The 23,292-nt window shown below is 47.7% G+C and overlaps 4 protein-coding genes across 5 annotated transcripts; 3 read left to right on the forward strand and 1 right to left on the reverse strand.

The window, feature by feature from the left end:
* The first annotated feature begins 3,583 nt into the window (after window positions 1-3,583).
* On the forward strand, window positions 3,584-5,619 carry LOC131272231 (UDP-glucose 4-epimerase). Its single transcript, XM_058273896.1, has 4 exons — window positions 3,584-4,197; window positions 4,279-4,404; window positions 4,479-5,017; window positions 5,142-5,619. Exons 1-4 carry the CDS (start codon window positions 3,955-3,957, stop codon window positions 5,284-5,286), a joined length of 1,053 nt encoding a protein of 350 aa, XP_058129879.1. The 5' UTR covers window positions 3,584-3,954; the 3' UTR covers window positions 5,287-5,619.
* A 617-nt stretch (window positions 5,620-6,236) lies between these two features.
* Window positions 6,237-18,452, forward strand: LOC131271905 (box A-binding factor). Its single transcript, XM_058273476.1, has 10 exons — window positions 6,237-6,320; window positions 7,932-9,300; window positions 11,317-11,931; window positions 14,896-15,089; window positions 15,170-15,278; window positions 16,240-16,700; window positions 16,794-16,934; window positions 17,015-17,285; window positions 17,353-17,822; window positions 17,887-18,452. The coding sequence occupies exons 2-10, from the start codon at window positions 8,163-8,165 to the stop codon at window positions 17,971-17,973; spliced, it is 3,486 nt and encodes a 1,161-aa protein (XP_058129459.1). The 5' UTR covers window positions 6,237-6,320; window positions 7,932-8,162; the 3' UTR covers window positions 17,974-18,452.
* On the forward strand, window positions 12,249-12,714 carry LOC131271922 (uncharacterized). The gene has a single exon (XM_058273506.1). The coding sequence runs from the start codon at window positions 12,391-12,393 to the stop codon at window positions 12,574-12,576; it is 186 nt and encodes a 61-aa protein (XP_058129489.1). The 5' UTR covers window positions 12,249-12,390; the 3' UTR covers window positions 12,577-12,714.
* Window positions 18,453-18,552: 100 nt separating the features above from the next.
* LOC131271910 (lysophospholipid acyltransferase 5) lies at window positions 18,553-23,115 on the reverse strand. 2 transcript variants are annotated; one of them, XM_058273482.1, is made up of 6 exons: window positions 23,089-23,115; window positions 22,018-22,263; window positions 21,262-21,486; window positions 20,286-20,780; window positions 19,920-20,224; window positions 18,553-19,857 (listed from the first exon to the last, which is right to left on the reverse strand). In XM_058273482.1, the coding sequence occupies exons 2-6, from the start codon at window positions 22,097-22,099 to the stop codon at window positions 19,504-19,506; spliced, it is 1,461 nt and encodes a 486-aa protein (XP_058129465.1). In that variant the 5' UTR covers window positions 22,100-22,263; window positions 23,089-23,115; the 3' UTR covers window positions 18,553-19,503. The 2 variants fall into 2 exon arrangements, with proteins under 2 accessions (XP_058129465.1, XP_058129467.1); XM_058273484.1 differs by lacking the exon at window positions 23,089-23,115 and adding an exon at window positions 22,345-22,464.
* Window positions 23,116-23,292: the final 177 nt, after the last annotated feature.

Genomic DNA, 23,292 nt, shown 5'->3' on the forward strand with positions numbered 1-23,292 from the left:
TCACGTGGCGGAAAGCGTTGGAAGGTATCTCGCCACAAGAGACCCAAATAAAACGGTGCTAGTGTTAAAGGGTAGTCGGTGTAACGATGTTCTTGAACCATCCGAACCGTCGAAGTTGTGGCTAGAGACGTCATACCTATTTGCGGAGAGTGCACACTACCTCGGGTACGAGTTTATAGACCCGTTCTTGCGAGGTTCGAAACCCGGTATAGCGTTCACGAATCAAACGATGGGCTATATGCCACCGCAGCAACAGCTGTACGCGGTCGATCCAAACCTTAAGCTGCTAACCGACGCCAGACCTCAGAGGATCATCTACAACAGAGGTAGGATGAGAATTATTTATTCATCGAAGTGGTGTACAATAACACAAAATGTCATTACAGCGTCATCGACCGTGTTGGGAGTGGAAGTGAGCATAAACTTTGAGCCACAATACATCTTCGCCAAAGAAGAACTGATCATAGCCGGACGATGCATCGAGGACTACCAACTTCTGTCGAAGGCAGATATACTGCCCCATGATGACTTGCTAGAGCTACTACATAATGTTCCGCTCGAGTTTGCCCTTAAAAGCCCCATCATGTCACCGATCTTTACACTCGCTACAAACCCTTCGAGCGATGGAGGAACCTCCTCGACCCAACCATACTGTCTGCTAGCTACGGAACTTTACATCGAAACACTGTCTAGGGATAAACCGGGTCGAAAGAAAACTGCCATTGAAGGCATACAACCGAACGCTAAGGTGAACATTGTCGTCCACGAAAATCCACCAAATCGATGGATTGGATTTAGTCCTTCCGTAATCTACCAGGAGTCAACCACCGAATTAGCCAATCTGGACTCGATTCTGACCGTCTTAATGGACGCGATCGAGTTATGCATCCGGCTCGGTTCAAGTGAAACATTCCAAAAGCTGGGCCTCACTCTTCAGCGTCACCAGGTTCCATCGGCCACTTCCTGCCCACCTGACGATCAACCGGGTGGCTTACTTTGTTTTGTAAACCACACACTGTCGACGGTTTACAGCGGTCCCGAGGAGGTAATGAACTTGCACTTTGGAAAGGTCACAAGTAAAGGCCATGCCGTTCTACGCGGCCTATTGTATAGTGTTTATGGTTCATAAACGTTTTGCTAATGTTTATACTTTTTTGTTCTCTTTACCCACAACAACAGCATTTGACTTCGAACCCAGCACTCCACGAAACCAAGTTTCTAACGGAAGGCTTTCATCTGAAAACGTCTCGAAACCTTCGTGTGCTACCACTTGGGTTGACCGCACCATTTCTGGAACACTGGTGGAAGCGTATCTTCGACGCCACAAAGATGGTCCGGGAATACACCACGAGGACCGGCATTATGAGCCATAATCAACAGCCTTTTCCAAACAGCCCGCCCATGGATACACTGCTGGAGAAATTGAAAGAACGGTTGAAGGTTATTGATAGCATTGCAGCGAGACAAGAGTAGATAAGAAATTTGATAGCTGATATCATCCGATCCGACTAGTTGTTTTAAACTTGGGTCATGAATGCGATACAGCGGGCGCTTATTCGCAACTGTTTTACCTGAAGAGTCAATAAGTGATAAGTTTAATGCTTGAAGGGATGCACTACGAGATCACCATCATTGTTTTTTTTATATTAAATAAAAATCGTGTCAACAGTCTGCTCCACATGGGCCTATGTAAAATAAACATTGACAGAAAAAGGTTTCCACACATTTCCGCTTCGTTGTACAAGAAACGCTCTGCAGGAAATGAACGAGGACGAAAATGTTATCTATTTAAAAATATAAAAGCAATAAAAAAAATATTAGTGTGATGCGGCGACCCAATTATGCTGCACAACTGTGCCTTATATGATCGACTAAATACCGGTAGATATTTTTTACTATCTACCTGCAACACTTTCCCAAATGTTTACAAAAGCTTGGGATGATTTTAGTTTTCTCTGGAAAAAAAAATTAACCAGTTTCTATTCAATCGGTTCCCAAAGCTGTTTAATGATACAGCTGATAAGAAAACCAATGCTAGGAGCATCTGCACCGAACAGATAATGCGAGAGCGATAAAACAGAATAGACAATGTGATATAACAACTGATAATATTAAAAAATAAGAATGTTTAAAACCATTGTCTTGCCATCCACGTGGCTTAACACATGTGGGCCTTTTTTAAAGAGATCTCGTTGGTGGGAAACTTTTAAGGTAAAGTGGGGCAAGACGCCCCCCTTAAGCGGAAAATATTATTTTCTTCTATTCCTTTCATTAAAAAGTCTCTAATTTTCATAGTTAGATAAATTAACATCTTGTTTATGTATGAAAAATATTAAACACTATATCAAACTAATCAATTTCATATTAAATAAGATTTTCGAAGGGCCTTCCAGTTTTTGCTCCGTTGACAATAGTGGGGCAAGATGGCTCAACCGGTGGGGCAGGACGCACCACTACGTAAACATGGGGCAAGACGACCCAAAACAACCGGTGCATCTTGCCCCACTCTGAGGATCGTCCGTTGTAATTTGTAATTTATTTAAAATTTAGAGAATTTTAAAACAGTTTCTCTTCGGTATTCGTTAAATACCATTATCAGGTAGTAAAAGAAGGCCTGGGTGTTGAAAAAATATAATAGCGAAGCATGCCATACCTTACATAAAAGTGACAAAATATTAGATCATTTAGAGGCAATTTGGTTTTTTCTCGTTTTCTTTTTGAAATGGTTATTTCGTGCAGTGAAATTTACATAGGCTGTATTAAATAAGTTGATGAACATATTCGGTAAAAGAGTAAATGAGGCCCCGGCCGCCATGTTTTCGATCGTGGCTACACCTCTTGTGGACGTTTAAACTGAATGTATGCAATTGGTGATACATTAATTCGTTAAATTCAACCTACGAGTATTTGAACCGTAGTGTGTACCGTTAATTTCGGCTACGCAATCAACCTACTGGTGCGGTATGAGGGGGGCCCACGGGCCCCCCTTATTTCTCAAAACTATAACAAACTCTCTTTTTCGGTAGACCTAGCGCAGTCCGCTCGCTTCGCTCGCTGCGGGCGCGCCGCCGTTTCCAAATCATTTCTTCGGCTAAACTCATTGTTTCATGCTGTCCACCATGTGTGGTATAGTTTACTTACTAGTAACTTAACATGTAAAAGTATATTAACCCGCATTCAACCTCCACTGGGTGATTAGTTTAAACCGTTATGTTCTTTTAAGCGAACCGTTAGCGTTCAAAAATTCGAAACGAATGCATGTGTCGCGCTTTGCATAGCTTCAGGCGCTTAATGTGAACCAGCAGGAAGAGGAGAATCTAGCCCGGGGCCCCATTTACTCTTTTACCACATATTCTATTACTTAAATCATTTTTAAATGGCTTAATTCAGCTTAAAACAGGTCGGGGCATCCTACCCCACTAGGGCGTCTTGCCCCATCTTCCCCTAAATGCACCTCCTTACCTCACCACTACAACAAAAGCCCTACTGATGTTCGTGAAATGTCATTTCGAATACGTCAATATAATGTTTGTTTACATTTCTAGTCGGGGCAGGAAATTAGTTCCAATTCGTTCGTCCAACGTTGCTTGGATCGGATGAAGGGAAGCAATTTACTATCAACAACAGGCTCATACACTTAAGCTACGAGCCTGTTTGATAAGGCCTCGAGACAAGCGTTTAGAGGGCAGCGCAGGGACAGACTGTAATAGCCGCAGCAGCAGACACGGAAAGAGATGCGTATGTGTCGCCACAGGCAGCAGCAGTGTGTTGTGTGGACATTCTCGCAGAGCGACACGAATTATTAGATGAGCTGTCCGGACCGGGTGTGGATCAGTCGGTTCGCGTGGCAGTTTCCAAACAGTGGTAACAAGTGACACCGTGCGGTTGGGCGGCTTCCTTCGTGTACAATTGCAATTCTTCCTCCAAATATCCGAACCAAAGCCTCAAACCAATATGCCATCGAATATTCTGGTCACCGGCGGAGCCGGCTTCGTTGGATCGCACACCGTGCTAGAGCTGCTAAATGCGGGCCACACGGTCATTTGTGTGGACAATCTTTGCAACGCGTACGGCGGTGGCGCTGGGTCCAAGCTGCCGGAGTCGTTGAAACGGGTGCAGCAAATTACGGGTGCTAGCATAATCTTCTACGATGTGGACATCAGAAATCGGGAGGAGCTGCAGGGTGTCTTTCTGAAGGTATGTTCGGGGCAGATAATTTCCTATTCTTATCGCGCACAGATCACACATCGTTTGCAATGTTTGTTTAACTGTTGGCAGCACAAAATCGATTGCGTAGTGCACTTTGCTGCCCTAAAGGCCGTGGGAGAATCATGCCGTATACCGTTGAAGTACTATCAGAACAATATCACCGGCACCAGCGTCCTGCTCGAGGTGATGGCTGAGGTATGTGAGGGGCACAGGAAAGGCAAACAAGTTCTTCAAGACTCATAAACAAATTGTTTTACCCCCCATCAAAGGCCGGTGTGTTCAAGATAGTGTACAGCTCGAGTGCGACGGTCTACGGCGAGCCGCAGAAGCTGCCCCTGACGGAGAGCCACCCGACGGGCAATTGCACTAATCCGTACGGCAAGAGCAAATACTTTACGGAGGAAATCATGAAGGACCTGTGCGAGTCGGACCCGCGCTGGTCGGTGGTGTCCCTGCGCTACTTCAACCCGGTCGGAGCGCACAAGTCCGGCCGCATCGGGGAAGATCCGAATGGTGAGCCGAACAATCTGATGCCCTACATTTCGCAGGTTGCCGTTGGGCGCCGAGAGTGCTTGCGTGTGTTCGGTAGCAACTACGATACGCCGGACGGTACGGGGGTGCGCGATTACATCCACATCGTCGACCTGGCGGAGGGCCACGTGAAGGCGATCGATAAGCTGGCGGGCGGTTCGATCGGCGGATTCTGTGTGTATAATCTGGGTACGGGTCGTGGGTACTCGGTGCTGGAAGTAGTTAAAGCCTTCTCGAAAGCTTCCGGGAAGGAGGTGAAGTACGAAATTGTAGATAGGTAATTAACCACCATCCATTCTATTTTACTGTATTTTTCCCCGCTATAACTTGCCCACTTAAAACATAACACCCTTTCCGGTTGAATTTGTGTATGTACATGGTAATCTTTTAACACACCCTAGACGTGCCGGCGACGTGGCTGCCAGCTATGCGGACGTTTCGCTCGCCGCCAAAGAACTCGGCTGGACCGCCAAGCGAGGACTGGACGAGATGTGCGAGGACACCTGGAACTGGCAAAAAAACAATCCCAACGGGTTCGCCGGGTAGTGATGGAACACGGGAGGTGAAGGTGGACAGGAGAATGTGTGTGTGTGTATATTACCAGCACGCTGAACTAACTGAACCCGACCAAAGGCATTCGTTGCATTTAAGGCAATTCCTAGTAATGTTTTATCCAAATAGCACACAGCATTTAGTTGCATTTCTTCTTATGCTTTCCGCTTAGATAAATTAGTCCAAATCAGCTATGCACTTGTATACTAACAATCTTATGGGAATTATAGTGAAATTTAAAGTGTGTAATATTTTTTCCGAAGAATAAATGATCACCGCTAACAGACATGTTGGAAGCAATCGAAAAATGTTTTTACAATAAAACCAATGGTTCTAAACAGCTATAAAAAAGGAATGATATCTTTAAATTCTTAGAACTAGTAGAATGCGAATTTGTAAAGAAAAATACTATTCGCAATAAAGAAACGCTATTTTCAAACATTTTCCCTCAATTCCACTATTAGCGCCATCTGGTGAGCACTTAATAACTACTATGTATTGCATTTTCAAGCAAGCGGTAGTGATGGAATTCGAGTCATTCGATTCGACTCCATTCTATGATCCGGATCTCCAAATCCGAATCGCAATCCATCGAACAGTCGCAACACGATGTAAACTAATCAATGCCGCTCTGGAAATCGTTTATCCTAACCGGAATCCATACCTGATATTTAGATTTTTCCGTAATAACAACATGCCTCACATTTTCGATGTGAGGTTCACTGCTGTAAATACTTCTGCTGATCTTGATTATCTGTTTGAGAACCAAGCGAGAATTTAATCAAATCGAGTTCCAAACAAATCAAATCTGATTCAAGTCCCAAACGAATCAAAACTGATCCGAATCTGTCATATGGGACTCAATCCTTTAGAATCCGCCGAGGGGATCGAGTCCCCGAGTCTTACTGCCAACACTAGTTTTCAGAAACACACAAAAAATCGCGGCGGACATTTTGAAGGCAAACGCGATACAAGGGGCGCACTATTTTCGTTTCCAAACCTCAGGAAAATCAGCCCGTTTTGGCACGGTAAGATTCGTTTCGGCTGCGGAAAGTTGCCGTCCACCGACGGTGACTGTTATTTGCGGGCAAAAGTTGGTGAATTTCGTGCAATAACACCGTTTAGTTCGACACACGGTTCCCCCCCGCTCCTCTTCGGAAGGCAACCCAGCAACAATACGAAAACGCAAACGACACGAAGAACTGTGCGAACGTCTCGCTGAAAGACGCACTTACCGAGTGTGCGAATAAGAAGAGTACGCGCGGTGTGGTTCCTAATTTCGCGCACAAAATTGGTCGGTGTCAAACCGTGTGCTGGATTAAAGTGCTGTAATTGTTGTAGAGCATTGTTTCTGAACAGTTTCGGTGGTGGTTGCGGCAGGACAGACGGTGTAGTGAATGCCTACGTGCCGACGGCGACGGCCAGCATCTTTCTCATAATCACCAATTGCCAGGATCAGCGGGTGTGCTTAAAGGACCAGGTTGGTCGGGGGGTGGCAGTGACCGGAGGTTAGTTTGGCGCCTCACCACCACACGGCAGCTCCATTTACTATTACCGCCCGCAAAATCGCGCGTGAGTTCGCGTAAAACGCTTCGCCTGCTTGCGCAAAAGGAAGAAAACGCTTCAGCTCTCCCCACCTCCGCCGTCCCACCAACAGCACATTCGCGGTCACAGGTGATTCGTGGAGAACCTGGAGGGCGGGTGGTGGCGGATGTGCATCGATGCGACGGCGTGACGATACACACACACACTCACACATACAAACGCACACGCATAGTGAACGGGGACAATGCGTTTTTAAAATCACGCGTATGTAACCTTCCCCACGCAAAGGTGCATCGATATACCCAAGCGTTTGTTGGAGGAAAAGGAAGAAAACATATGCGTGCGACACAGGGAAGGGCAACCTGACGAGCGTGTATACGTGTCTGTGCGCGAAGAATCCTTTTGTTGTAACTGAAATCCGGGATTATGTTTGCGATATGTTTGCCCATCGGTAAAGTGTGAAAAGTGAGCTAAAATGCAGTGATGGCATGGAACAAACAATTATGATCAATTATCTAGATCCAGGCAAAAAAACCTCTGTGCCATAAATTCCATCGGAAATTACTCCACCATGTTCCTTTCCAATGTAGGAAAAGCAAAACAAACAAGGACGACACGCAAATGTTTTCTCTGGTCGAACAATGCGTTTTAAATCAACCCTTGACGGCATGCGATGCTTAAGCAGCCCAAACAAAACATACAGGAACATTATTTTAGTATAAAAACATAATTTTAACCGTGTTTGTTAAATAGAGCTTTTTGTTAAATCTCTTCCTATTTAAGATTTTTTCTGTGCACCAAATTCAATTTTAAAAACAATTTACAATCAATTTTGTTTGTTAAATTGTTTGAGAAATTGAAAACACTAATCGTGGACGAAAGGTGGTTTTATATGTGGTATATTGTTTCCCAGCGAATGAAATCCTATTCCAATATAAATCCTTTTGATTACAATACGACCTGGCCGTCCAAATATATATAAAAATAAATCCTTTTGATATCCATTGTCCCTGCAAGGAAAAAAGTCGTCCTTTTCACATATCGCTATTTTTCCGGCCTGCTTGATTGATTCGTTTCGGTTCGTTTCATTGCAGGAACAAACGCAGCGTGCAACGCCGGTTTAAAATTGGCGCCAAAAAAGCTTCCGAAATGCCATAAATGAAGGTTGTGTGGAGTACTAAAATCAACCTACCGGGTCAGTGCGATAAACAGTGGAACGCAGGAACAAAAGCAACGTCCGTTTGGAATCGTACTAACATTGTTCCAGAGCCCTAGTGTTTGAGGCTCGTGAAGCGGATCGAGCGAAAGGAACGTTGTCACACAAAATGGATCCCGTCGGTCCGTGGTCGTACACGTACAATCGGATACCGGGTGCGGCAGGCGGTGAGTTCCATCATCATCTCGCTTCGGCCGCGGCAGCCGCCGGAAGTTCGGCCGCGGCCGGTCTAGCAGCTCATCACAATGCAGCCGCTGCTGCAGCTGCGGCCACAGTCGCCGGCGTACCCTCGACGACCTCACAGTTACTTCTTCAGGCGGCCCACACCACTTCCCTCGGTTCCACCGGTACGCCGTTCAATCCGCCCAGCTTTCTTTCGCCGGGCAGCGTGACAGGCTACGACGCAGTATTTACCCCTCTATTCCATCATGCGGCCGCGGCCAGTAGTAACCCCAAGCCGGCCCATTACAGCACGAACAGCACCGGTGGCGGAGTTAGTGGCACCAGTAGCGTCATCAACGCCCAGCATCGACAGGTGCTGGTGCAGGCGCAAAGCCCGGTGGCCGTCGCGGCTGCTGCTGCGGCCGCCGCTGCCGCCGTCGGCAAGCAGCACCATCAGGTGGATAATCTTCGTGACAACTACCAGTCAACGATGGCACAGCATCAGCAAACGCTGGTGACTTTCTTCGAGCAGCAACAGGCTGCGGCAAACAGTGGTGGTGCAACGAATGCAACAGGAACGGGAAGTGTCGCCGGATCGTGGCAGACGAACAACAACCAGCTACCGAGCCCCTTCGGAATCATGCCCCACGAGAATGTGCTCCCATCGAGTCCATCGTCGAACAACAACGCCGCCCCCGGAGCGGCCACAACGGTCACCACGAAGTACGAAAACTTTGGCACACACTACACGAACTCCGCGTTGCAACAACAACATCATCACCACCAGCAACAACAACAGCAGCAACAACAGCAACAACAGCAGCAACAGCAGCAGCAGCAACAACAACACCAGCTGCTTTCAATGGCCGGAAAGGTAGCAGCTGGTCGTTCCTCTTCGCCAGCGGTGAACGTCGTCACGAAGACGGTCGGACAACCTCCACCACCGCCATCAGCCGGAGGTTCATCGGCGGGTGGCTACTTTTCACCGTCGGCGGGCACTAGCAGCAGCACCGGTGGAGCCAACAGCAGCCCTTACGCGGTGAACGAATCATCCCCGCATGGCGTCGGAGCGTACTCCAGTATGAGTAAGTCTTGCAACGACAACACGATCGGTAGTGGCGGCGGACGCATTGGTTCGTCTTCGCTCCTACCGACACCACAGCTTGGTGGTTCATCATCCCAGCGTTTGGACTACAAATATCAAGCCTCCTCCTCCTCCTCGTCTTCCCCTCGTGTCCCATCGCTATCCTCTCCCTCGCCCACACCGTCATCACCCTCGCTCGTAATCGGCAACGGTGGACCGGCAACGCTGTACTTTTCCTCTTCCTCCTCCAATGTACGCACGACCACCTCTGGGGCGACACATGTCGGTGAGAGCAAAGCAAGACAACAGTCCATTTCCCCTGGCAATATTCTTCAGCATCAACACCAGCTTCCTCAGCAGCAGCAACAGCAACATGTACAACATAATCATCATCATCATCATCCGCTAAATCACTTCACGGTGCCACGACCCTCGACGAATCATTCACCACCGACGGCGATACTGCAGTTCGGGGGAAGTAAAGTGCGACCGCCCTCGATGGGATCCCCTTGCGGAGGGGATCGGGTGGGGAAGTTAGGAGGCTCGTCACCGCAGGGTACGGGACAGCCGCAATCGTCGCCGATCAGTTACTCGATGACGGATAGCCTTCAGTCGAAGCTGAGTAGAAACGCAGCTAATAGTGGTAATAGTAGTAGCAGTAGTAATGGTAGTGGTGGTAATAATAGTAATAGTATCAGCGGACAGCAGCAACAGCAATATCAGCAGCAAGCCAGCACTAGTGCCTCTCTTATGTATAGGTCTTCTTCCAGCTATGGTAGTAGTAGTAGTAGCGGGCCCCTGGGGGACCCGGCCGGAGGGGATGATTCCAACCCGGGTCCTCCTTCCTCCGCAGCGGGTGACACACGGGTGACGGCGGAGCAGCACGTTCCACCGTACCACCACCATCACGCCTCTGCCCATCCGCATCATGCCCCGTACCATATGCTTGCCATGGCCGCTGCTGCTGCCGCCGCCGCCGCCGCAGCAGCCTCCACCAACTCCTCCGCGTCGCAGGCGGTAAACCATCCGTCTCGGTTGCCCCCATCCTCGCCAGCGGCCGGTTCCACATCGTCCACTTCATCAGGGGTATCTTCCGATTACTCCTCCTCGCCGTCCTCTAGCGCCGTTCTCACGTGCAATAACACCCCATCCCGGAAGGGTTCACCACCCACGGTGGCGTCCGGTGCCTACTCGTTCTACTCCCCTTCCGGTGCCCAACAGCATCAGATCGGTGGGCAAATCGCATATCCATCCGTGATAACCCGTGCGCAACAACAACAACAACCGCAGCAACAGCATCTTGCCCACAATCAGGGACACTCGTGGGACACGTCCACTAGCGATACGGTTAGATCCGACCCGATGGTCATGGTGAAAAGCCTCCAACGTCCGACGGTGGAAGAGTGTACGGAGCAGACAAAACCACCTCCAAAAGGGACTGCGTCGGAGGGGGGTGGATCGAAATCGAGACGTAAAAAGCAGACGGACTCAAAGGCGTCTAAGTTGAACGGAATCACCCACCAACGGCCGGACGAGGAACGGATCGTAGAACCGGTGCCTATCAAAACGGAACTCGACAGTGGCGGAAGCGTGGCAACGGCAGCGGCGGCGGATCTAATGGTGCAGCGATGGAACTATGGCGCTGCAAATGGGCTCGTCGTTGGCAGCGGTGGGGGTAGCAGGATTCCGTTTTCGTCTCCCTCATCTTCGTCGTCCTCTTTCTTTCCTTCCTCATCGCACTCCCATCTTTACTACCATCATGCCCCATTCCACCAGGATGGAGCGACCACCACCGGAAGCTCCTCACTCGTGCCTCTCGCTCCCAGCGAAATGCTTGCCGGGACGGCGCCACTGGCGACTGAATCATGCCCTTCGTACACGACGCTCCTGAACGTGCCATCGGCGAATGCCGCGTCCAGGAGCGAAGACGAACGGTCGCGATGGTCTTCGTCCGGCCCCACATCCCACGATAAGGTAGTCGTACCGAATATAGAGGAGGAACTTGGCTTTCTTTCAGAGCACAATGGCAGCGTTTCGAAACCTGCCGTAGGACAGCAGCAGCAGCAGCAGCAGGTAGCGGGCGGAGCGTCGGATGGGACGAACAACAACAACGGTACCGTGACGGTGGCCAATACGCTTAAGAAGCTCAACATCCCGGCCAATATGAACAAGGGCTTCATGGGCAGCTACCTGAAGTTTCTGCAGGGTGAGCGCGAAGGATCGCCACCACCGGTCAACCGACCCGGCCGTAAAACGGCCTGGTCGAGACCAGCCCCAGCTACATCATCCAATGTCCCCAAAAGTACAGCGGCTGCGGCGACATCAGCAGCAGCCGGCGGTACGAATGCATCCAGTCCGAAGGGAGGCACACAGTACAACAATAGCCAGACGCCGACAGGCGATGGTGGCGACCAGCGTCTCAAGCAGCAGCAACAACAACAGCGCGAAGTGCGTAACGGTACCGATGGCATGCAAGGTGGTGAGGGTGAGAACCAATCGTCTAATTACAGTATTACCGCTCTTCAGACTCCCAGCAGCAACAATAACCACAATACCGCCGCTACCAAACAGACCGATGCGAACCGGAAAAGAAAGTACAATCCTGCGGCGACCACTGGCGAAGCTGGTGAAGGTACGAATACAACCACCCTATTTCCGGGGGATGTTCCTCCCGCCGCCGGAAGTGCTCAGCAAGATCAAATAAACCTTGCGAATGATGCTAGCAAAACGATACCGGTGACAACTCCGACTGTTGTCCCCATAAACTTGCCGAAAAAGGCGCGCTACCTTCAGCAACAGCAACTTCTGCAACAACAACAACAACAATTGACCAATCCTACCTCCTCCGCCTCGCCGACACTTTCGATAACGCAACAGCAACAAACGCACCCTTCGTCGTCCGTTGCCGAAAGCAATACGCTTTCCCTGTCGACGGCGGCAGCGGGGAGTGCTAGTAGTGGGCTCTTACTACCAGCATCCCATGCTGCTGCTGGTCCCTTACCTGTACCACAGCACGATCAGCTGCACCAGCAGCAGCAGCAACATCAGCAACAGCAGCATGCCATGATACAGCAGTCCTATTATCAGCACAATGTGCACCAAACACAACATCATCAGCAACCACAGCAGCAGCAACATCTCCATCACAATCCACATCTTCAGCACCAGCAGCAGCAGCAGCATCAGCAACAGCAAACGCAGCAACTACACCAGCAGCAGCACCATCAACAAGTGGTCGATGCTGCTGCCGCATTCAGTTTGTACGATCTGCATCTAAGGAGGCAGCAGCAACGGTGGTAATCCATCTGTTGCTCTCCCGTGGTTGCTGTGATGTTCTGTGCTGGTGTTGCTGCTGGACTTTCTTTCTTCCCTCGTTCCATTTTTTTCCTCAATCATCTTCCACCCTGTTTTTCCATTTTTGTTTCACGAAAATGTGCCATTGCCGTCGTAGGGAAGATTTACTCGCAATCAGACTCGTAGCGAGAGCTACGGGATGATGATTTTTTAAAACCTAATAAGCACATATTCACACGACCAGCGATTCCGTAATTGCTTCCTCGAGAATATGTATTTGTTTTCGAACGTGTTCCGGTATCCTGTTACCCTTTCGTTTCTCCAGTACATTTTCCGGTCTGCCTGTCCCACAACGCAACACAAAAGGGGTGCTACCAGAGTCGATCGGCCCGAGCGGCAAAACCGTTCAAGCGAGTTTTAGTTTTATGGTTTTCTATTCGTTCTTCTAGGCACTGACGCCGAGTCACAAGCCGCATTTTCAGCACACAGCACAAACGCAAAAACCTGGTGAAAACGGGATTGTGTTTATGGCAGCTTTCTCGTGCACTATTGTAAATTATTTCCGTAGAAAAACAATACTCATATAGAGCCAATTGGCAGTGGCTGTTGTTGGTGTGAACACTGTGATATACGTAGGAAGATTTCGTCATGATGGGCAAACGGATTCTCCTCTCGCTCGTAAAAAGTGCGCTCTCTTTATCTGTCGATCGGTGCGGGAAATATTATTTATACGATTGAATCTCGTACGGTGTATTTAATAATTTTCACTACACAAACTGTTTGGATAATGGGCTAATGACAAAGAGGGTACGCTTGATGCAAACTGTTATTCTATTACTGCTGCCTGACTACCGTAGCTCTTAACTAAAACTAACTTCGCGACACTAAAAAAGACAAACAACCGTTGATTGCGGGTTGTCCTTTCACAGTTCTCCAATTTGTTTTTCGTTTATGTGGATTAAACGTAAACATAAATAATCGTGTCCTTGTATATACCGCGTGTAATTTTTGGTTCTTAGGGAACCGATAGGCTGTAGTGTAACGTGAACTAACAGAAGAACAACCACTGGGACAATATGTAGCAAAGGATCAGGTGATCACTTCAAGCAAGCAGGAATATGTGAGTCAAAATCAAACTAGGGTGATTTAGAGTAGAGGAAAGAGCAAAGCCGAACAAAATCGTATCAAATGCCATAATGCGATCGAATACACAAATTGTCTAGTTGCAGTACACAGTGGTGTAGTATTAGCAGGATCAGATGATCCGAAAGAAGGATCTTTTGCAAATTCTCATAGTAGTTTTTCATGTTTTATGTTTATCTTTGTTTATTTCTTAAAACTACCAGTGTCGAATTTCACCGAGAGAGTCATTTATATAAAGCAGGAATCGAGGCAGCCAGAGAGGACAAATAGCTTTAAAGGGCACACCACTGGGGGCGTAAGATGGGGACACTAGAGAAGGACATTACTTACATTTCGTGTCAAATATCGCGTTTGTGGTTACTATTTCCATATATTCGACACTCTCCAGCCCGGGTTGGGAGATTAGTTTGATTTGGTGGAAACCGTTTGTGAATTCTCTGAGGGAGGTATGAAATTTGTGAAGAGAATATAAAGCCTTTGATTTTAAGATATAAAAAAGACGTCGATAATTTATTGTATAATATAAGTAACGAATGTTTGTGCGTGTGTGCGTGTGTGAAAGAGCGAGAAACCAAAAAGCGTAACAGAGGTAGCACCCCGGGGGCAGAGGAATTTGTACGATGTTTGTTTATTGTTTTATTTGTTTTTCAACTGGAAAATACTGATCATGTGTTGTGGTTGGAAATTTATTAACTCGTACCATGCACATCAGAAAACCTTCGATCGCCTTGTTGATCGAAAGAATATCCGCCTAATTGATTGATAAAATGCCCAATTTTGGCACAATCTATCGTGGTGCGTTCCTTCATACCTTCCTTACGACTGCAATGGCCTAGCTGTACATCATATTCGGTCGTTGTCCGTCTGTGGTTTCCCAAGACCGTACGGGTTGCTACTTCTGTTACGTTCCGGTATCCGAACATAGTCCCTCAGAGCTGTTGCTAATGTTGCTGCGATCGTTCGCTTGGTAAGGATACGGCGGTCCACCGGTAGGTATGCCAAATCGAATTCCTGTTGACTGTTGTTGCAGAAAAATGATGCTGTTGCTATAGTTACGTCGCCTTTCGGTAAGAGAGTGTATCGTTTTAATGCTACTTATTTTTTATTAGTTATCAATTGAATTTATCAACGATAAATCCGCATGATATTTTGGCGGCAGGATCCGATCCACTCGTTGTACCGCAACGCCGTCAAACGACCAACCGGAAGGCAAAGGCGAAAGCCGTCGAATTGCAGCAGCAGATACTGGGCGGCTCGAAAGCGACCGGACGGGTACTCGACGAGGTGGAAGAACCGGCTGAATTCGCCAACGATTCCGACTCCGATCCGGCCTGGACGCCGGCGGAGGATAAGGTATTGTGATGACCTTTTTTTGGCTAAGCTCCTTCATTGTTTTGTTGGCACGATCTAACTTTATTTTGTCTACCGTACAGGACGATGTTGATGATGATGAGGAACGGATGGCGGGAGGCAGAAGGCGAGGAAGAAAAAGCACCACTGGCACACTGGGTCGGGGCAAAGGTCGCTCTAATATATTGTCAGGTTCGTATTGGGTGATAGTGCGCATGCTAAGCCCCTTCTTGCGAACTGTGCGAGCCACGAAACGGACACTGGCTCCGATGCTAACACTTGTCATGTCTATCGAGAGCTCAACTCTTATAGTTTGTTTTATTTCTTTTCCTTCAAATTGACCTTAGATGGTTTATTTGTGTCTTTACTTATTTCCGAAAGATTATGCCCTCTGCGATAACGTTGTGATTTGTTGCGATTTATTTTTTTTCAATTGTTTTACTTCCAACGAAACCTATTTCAAGCGGGACCATACTCGATTATGTGATTTCAATAATTTTTTATTCCTTTTTGTAGATTAAAAAAAATATGCAAGAAGCAATTTCAACTATTTAGCCAAGACAGATTTTGCCCATAGAGTCTCCCCAAAACTATTCCCACTGTGCTGCTTTTCAAGTGTAAGGATCTTCGACAAGTGTGCTAAATGTGCTCTAACCGGGACGAGGATTAAACCTTAGTTTTTAACCTTTCATGCCGGCACTCGCGCAACCGACCAACCAACCATCACCACGACACTACTAAATCTCACCTCTACGCCCTTCATCTCACTGCCTCCCCGCTCTAACCGCTCATTCCGTTGCTTCACATTTTCCCGTGCACCATTCCGTCGTGTGGTTCGACGAAACGACAAAACCCATGCCTGGCGAACCGAAATCAACGACACCTACGCGATCGAACGTCCATCGTGCCACAACCGCTTCGATTCAAAATGTGCTGTGCTACGAATATTCCGGAAAACACAAACTCACCGATGCGTCAATCGATGGTAATTGTTGTTCGAGTTTAAGGTAGTTAGGATAAACTGCACAATCTCTATCCGGCTTTTGTTGCACGCTTTTTTATCATTTTTTGTGAAACGTTCATCTCAAAGCTGTTCTCTAATGCGCTTGCTAACTACTGTTTCTTTTAGTTGCCGTTGCTGGTGCTGGTATAGCCGGCGATTACGAGTACAGTAGTGAGGAGGACAACAACCACAACAATGTTGGTGGTTCCCATGCTGCTGCCTCGTCAGGCCATACACCATCTCAGGCCAACCTACAACAGCATCAACAAATCGCGGTACCAAACGCGCCTCCTGCAAGCCATCACCATCCGAGCCAGATCCATCAAAATCAGCACACAACACAATCGCATATGCTCCACTCTCAGTCCTCGATGCAACGGCAAGCGCAGTCTGTTGCCGGTGTCCAGCAGCAACATCAGCACCACCACCAGCAGCAACAAATGGGGAACCTGCAAACGCAGCCCAACAACATCTACTCGTCGCAGTCGCCAACGAACAATAACATGCCTACTCAGTACGGTATCCAACAGCAACAAACGTACAGTGCACCGGCGTCCAACCAGAACACCCAGCCTGTTGTTCCTTCGACCGAAAGCGGAGAAGACTTTCAGGTAAATGTTAAAACGGCAGTCTTAAAAATTTCATGGTGATTCTAATGATTCTGATGACTCTTTCCTTATTTTATACCCCGGAATCGTTATCAGACGGGAGACTTTGTCGCCATCCGGTCCGAGCTAATGCAAGACTATCCGGCGATATGGCGCGTTGACGGTAAAACGCTGCTGCAAAAGTACGAAGCATTTGACGATCAGACCGGAAAAGTGCTCCATCGAAATGTATCTACCGTAAGTATGCGGTTCTTCGCTCCCCTCCTCACCTTTTTCCCAGTTTCATTTCCCAACTGTTTGTTTTGCTCTCCTTGCAGTACGCCGCGTGGAATGCGGAATCGAAAAAGTTGTACGTAAAGATCCCCGTCCGGTTCCGCGTGTACAACCAGATGGAAACGGTTGTCGAGTTTATGCGCAGCGAAATGGTGCTGGGTAGCGGTGCGGACGGGTCGTTCGACCATCAGCAGTTCCGGGAGACGGCTATGGCAGATACGAAGGCGTACCAGGACGTGTTCGAGGTGTACATACAGACGCTCATATCGCAGGCGCTCGATTCGAACTTCCTGAAGGAAATTTTACAAGAACAAGGTAGGAGGAGATCTTGGTTCAAGCGAGGCGCGACGTGCATATACATTTCCAACCATTTTTTCCACAGATGATTACTTCTTGTCGCGGGTGAAAACGATCGACAATCTAACGGAAGATCGTCGCCAGCGGCTGATTCAAATAACGCCCTGGTCGCATCACATCATCACCTCGTTAGCCACCTTCCCGGCGTACGACATTATGAATGAGCTAGGCCACCAGCAACATCATCAGCAGCCGCTGTGTGTGGCGTGCCATCAGCCTGGCATCGCCGTCCGAATCGTACTCCAGGGTCAAACGTACAACGTGGCCACACTGGGTACCTCGACGAGCTCCAACTCGGCTCAGTACGAGAAGAATTTACAGCTGTGCCGGGGCTGCTCGAGCCGCTTCGAGCTGCTGCATAAGATATGCCACCAGAAGTACATAATGTTTGTCGAGTGCGCCAAGCGCGTCAACCAGCAGATTTCTAACGATTCCTCCAAGGGACCGACGGTCATTTTGAATGATCTGCTCGCTGACGAAAACTGGCTATCGATGGTATGGTAGTGAACTCGAGGGATTTATTTCCTGTTTTATACTAGTCTCTTTTCTCCATTTGCAGCTCTTCAAAGAGGTACGCAGCATCTGGGCCGAGATCGAGCTTTTGGAGCGACAGTATAGATTTCAAATGGGCGGTGGTTCCCAGTAGGGGCCTCCCGGCAACTTATTGCTTTCTGTAACTAAAAAGTTTTCAAAGAACGTAAAAATCATTGCCAAGCAAAACAAAAACAAACGCCAGTGCCGATCTGCAACGCAGCGAGCCATATTGCGTACAGCACGATCAAACATCGACAAGACGAGTGGTGCGAAACACTTCTAACAAACATCCCTGCGAACATGCTTTTATTTTAGATGAGCCTACTTAAAACAATTGAACGGGTTCCTTTTTTTAATCTGGTATTTTTAAAATTGTCTTGAGCTAACGAACACTGGTTTACTACGTCATCTCAGTATGAGTTTTTAGATGGAATCAGGAATTAAAGTGGGACAGGAATTAAAAACGAACGTTCGGGAAACTATCCAGTTAATATACAGTGTGTATTTATAGTCCCACATCAGAAACGTACGATGAATCCTGATCGTGAAATGTTATCGTTTAGGTAAAGGGAAGAGAATAAACGCTTCCACACGTAATCTCCTCGTGCATTGTTATTGCTATTTTTCCAGTTCTGTAACCGAATATATTTTCTCAATCCTCTATAACAACCCGGAAAAGAAAGAAAGTAGATTGTATTTTATGTAACTTTTATCATGTCGCTCGAATCGAAGAATATGACTAGTACTGCTTTATTCTAGGATAGATCGTCTAAAATTGAACCATCGTTCGGTTCCGTCCTCTGACTGCTTTACCTTCCACGCAAGTCACGAGGTTGGCATCGCAGCTAAACTCAACCCCGGCTTTGTGTAGAATATGTATTCCTTGTCAATGTTAATGCGTTTTCGTGGTAAGAAAGAAAAATGTGGGAAAGGGCAAAGTTAGTGTTGTTTGCTTATAAAAACCCGAACCAAAAAGGGAAAACAGAATGGAAACTAAGGAAGCATGAAACAGATGTTTTAAAGTAGTCCAAATCTGTCGTAAAGGGGTTTCGGTTCCGTTTGGTTCGTTTTCCTGCCGCGACCCAGTTGCTGCATCGAGATTTGTTTTACTCATCGCTCGTTCTGCGGTAATTGCTTTAATTGCGCTTATTTTATTAGCCCACAATCAGTTTGGTAGACTATGTGTTTTTTTTTTGTTTTGCTAAACGTTTCAACATGCACAAGAGGATGGCTTCGAATATACTTTTGTTTGTTTGTTTGTTTGTCTTATTGAGCACACGCACACTCTCATATGCACACACACACACACACGCTCGTGCAGCAGATGAACTGTTTGCACAATTGATTTAATATGAACGGGTAAGAAGCAATAGGTTTATAAAAAAAAAACAAAGGTTCCATTCAAAATGTCCTCCGCCGCGACGATGCTCTAAGCGGGATCTCGTTCTATCTTTCGCCCACCCAATCATCGACTGACGGCAAGGAATGGGGAGGGAAAGATGGTGAACATACGTTTAGTTGGGCCAGGTGCGGTGGTAGAAAGCAGTATAGAAGATCGATAGTAAACTAGAATCATTCGAAACGTGTTTGGATTTGTTAAAAAACGAGATCCGATCCTTAAGGGGGAGGGACAGAGCCGGATTTAATCGTCCTTCTTTGTGGCCGGGCCGGCGGAAGTGTCCGTGGGGGAGTTCGCTGGTGCTGGCGTGGCCGTCGTCTTCGGCGCGGAAGAAGAGGAGGAAGATCGTGGTAGGACGGCTCGGAGTAGCGGAGGAAGGAACGCGTTGCCGCCGATGAACAGGATGAAACCGGTGAAGCGAACCGTCGTGTAGATGTGCCACCACTTGTTGAAGCTCAAAAATACGAACGGTACCAAGCACCAGCCGGCCCAGACGATGGTATAGTACTTTAGGCCAATAAACACGAGCGCTCGCAGGAGCGGCTGCTGCTGCAGTAGTTTCTGCAGTTTTTCATTTTTGGCAAAAATCGGCTCCACCTACAAGCGATTAACACCATTTGAATCGTTCCTAACCGGATGGATTTCAGCGCCTTTCTTACCTCCTTCTCCATATGGATGACCATGAACTCCATCAGGAATGTAACGTAGTAGCCGCTGTGGAAACCGTGCCAGATCGCGAGGAAGAACAGCGCTCCCAGGTGGCTGAGCATGCGGTTGTTAAGGAAACGTAACCGCTTGTAGACATAGTTGGCGACCCACGTATTCGTCTGCACGTTGAACGATTCGACGTAGTGACCGTACTTGCTGGTGTTTTCAAACACGCCCACCTTGATGTTGCTACAACCGGACAGTTCGTCCGAGCTGTACTCCCGCTCGCCGGGTTTGGCGTCGATGTACGTCAGACCTATGCGAAGAAAATACATTTATTGCCTTCTATCGGAATTTAACGCACCACACAGTATTACCAAAAAGAACGGCGGCACCTTCCGCCAGCAACCAGATCGAGATATACTTGTACAGCGTGATCCGACCCCAGCAGCCCAAGTAGATGTGCTTCATGAACAGCGATTCGCCTGTAAACTCGTCCGACATCAGGTACGCATCGGACACGTACTGCGTGCCGACCTGATTCACCACCAGATAGAAGACGCCCTGGAGGAACTTCTTTGTGGCGTATGCGGGCGCACCTTGAGTGTGCGGCTCGTAAGCACCGGCAACGAAGCGCCGGTAGCGCAGGAAGCTAAACTGCGGCCCAACGAGCACAGAGGCCGGAAAGTAGGTGAACGCGATCAGTTCCAGCAGCGTCGGCGTTGGGATGCACTTGTCGTCCGACTTGCCGGCGGCTTCTTTCTTCCGGCTGTCGGATAAATCAAACGCCAGTCCAATGAGGCGTAGCACCAGCACACAGTGTGGCATCGTCCACTTGATGTCGTACGTGTCACTCGTGGTGTGGTAGTATCCTGCAGGAGAGCAGAAAGAACAATCGTTAGAGAAATAGGCAACAAGCAGTTTAGCTGAAAGATTCCAGCAAGAAATATCTACTGATATCTTGTGCTATGTTTTTTCTACTCAACTTCAGTTCAGTATAAGCAAAATTAAAAAAAATTAATATTCCTCTTTTATTCGTTTTTTACACGTTGATTTAAATTTTATTGTAAAACGAAATTTTTTTAAAGTCCAATCGGTCTCTTCAATGACCATTACGGGTAAATAGTAGATATAAACTAATTCAATGTTATTCTAAATCAACGTAATTTGTAAATTGGATAAATTCTTGAAAAGGAAGATTCAAAAATAAAAATGCCTCATTTTATTCGATTAAATTCAAACAATTTCATCCTATATGTTTCCGAAAGAAATAACTAGAACCTTTAGCTCGTTTAAATCAATGGCTAGAGCCTACAAATGCCCGGTTAGAATCGGGTCACCGCGTGCACTCACCGATTAGCAGGTAGCCCATGTGGTAGGTGAAGCTGACCGGCACCATCAGGCTGCTGGTGCGAAGGAAGGTGTTGCACAGGAAGCTCACCGCCACGGCCAGCATGCTGTGGTACAGGTCGGTGCCATAGTTGAACAGCACGATCGATACGCCGGTGCAGGCAATGAAGAGGTTCCGCACGGTCGGCCCACCCTTCAGCTGCCGATAGAACAGTGCCAGTGGGTATGCTGCACTCGCGCGTTTATTTTTTTTTCGGAACATGCAGAATTGCAAGCGAGGAAAAAGGGAGAAGAAGAGAGAAAAAAAAGCATATGAGTTCAGCATTTAGAGTGACGTTAAATATAAAAGTGCTAAAAATATATATGTAGCTTTCAATCGATAAACGGTTGGGTCGGGGTAAGGGAGGTAGAATTAAAAAGGAAAACATTCCCACCAAGCCCACGACGTTCATCCAAGAGCCGGCTTCCTCTCGCACGATGACGCGTACGACGAGAAAGCCCTAATGCGTTATATCATTCGACGAGGCGCCTGGCTTAGCGAATGTTTTCACATTTCATCCGACGACGACGACGACGACGTAACCCTGTAACAAGGCTTTCTGCTTCGCTTTCGACTGTACGCGCTGGGTTGCGTTGGCTGCGGCCGATGCGGGGTGGGGATATGTTCGAGACGCATACGCACCGCATAACGCATGCAGCATGCTGCAAGCCCCACGAGTGGTGATGTAAAATCCGATCCTACTCCGAGCACACACTTACCAAGCAGGACGGATAGAATGAGCCGGATTGCGGGCGCCGAGGCACCACTCGCCCTGGCTAGGGCTTCCACGGGATTTATCATGCTGGGCAGGAGAAGATCCGTGGATTTGGCGTGTTATTATACGGATGCGAAGATAACCCGCCCTACGGCGTCTACCACGTGAACCGAGCGGCACAAGAAACGTTGTCCACAAGCGACGAAGCCCCTGTTATCGCGTACGCGCTCCCGATCCGTACCGGGTCGACCTGGTGCATAGAAAATTATATAATTTCCTTGTATAGTTTATCAACACAACACGCTACACGGCATCCACAAAAAGAATTTACTAATTCCGTAGGTCTATCGCAAGTTCACTGCCACCGAAAGTAATTGTCCTTCTCCGTGTGGCCTTCGCCTTCGTCGGCTCCGATGTTTTGCTATTGCGACGTGCGCCGTTTTGTCCCAACGTGACACCGTTTTCCAAAAGGCCGCCGCACAACAGAACACGCTATCGCTGAGCAAACAGATTTGCTGACGTGCAGCCGCTTTTGCCCGTGTGCGCCGCTCGGTACGACGGTTCGCGTAGCTCTAGCGATTCGATCGGCGAAGACGGCGGCAAAAGTTGGCAATAGCGCAAATATGGACCGACGAGGACGGGGCAGCAGAACGTGGAGGTCGTGGAGAGGCAAAACAAAACTTCGCGCAGCGAGTTTGGGCACGCGAAAAGCGATCGAAATTGAAGCAAACTTCATACGCCGAAAAAATCTCCACGGTCTCCTAGGTTTCCCAGTGCAATTCCGATCCGGTGGATGATATCGGCCTAATGCACAATACATTACAAAAACCCCCGAAACAGGTCGGCTATAATAAGTCTATCATTTGTTAAAGAAACATTCACAAATAGCACAGTTCTCGGGTCAGCGTATGTAAAGCGTGCTAATCTAATTAGCCAAACTAAATGTGCATCAAACGACACTAATTTTAACGCAAATCGAATACCAATAGAACGTAATAAGGTTAACAGTGTGCACTGAACTAATTGAACAGGAAATCCGTATGTAAATTCATTCGTAACAAAAAACCTTACGTACAAAATAATTCAGTTCGTATCAATATTTATAAACAACTGAATTCGAAGAAAGGAACTGTCAAATGACATTCCATTTTTTCACGTTCGGCTAAGCTTACTAGATCGAAGCTGTACTTGCTAAGCAGGATTGCTTCGTTCTAGTAATCTTGTTCAATGATTCAAAAAGACGGTTAGTGGTGTGTTTGAAATTTTATTTTTCGCTACA

The sequence above is a fragment of the Anopheles coustani genome, chromosome 3, assembly GCF_943734705.1.
Source record: "Anopheles coustani chromosome 3, idAnoCousDA_361_x.2, whole genome shotgun sequence".
NCBI classification, from domain to species: domain Eukaryota; kingdom Metazoa; phylum Arthropoda; class Insecta; order Diptera; family Culicidae; genus Anopheles; species Anopheles coustani.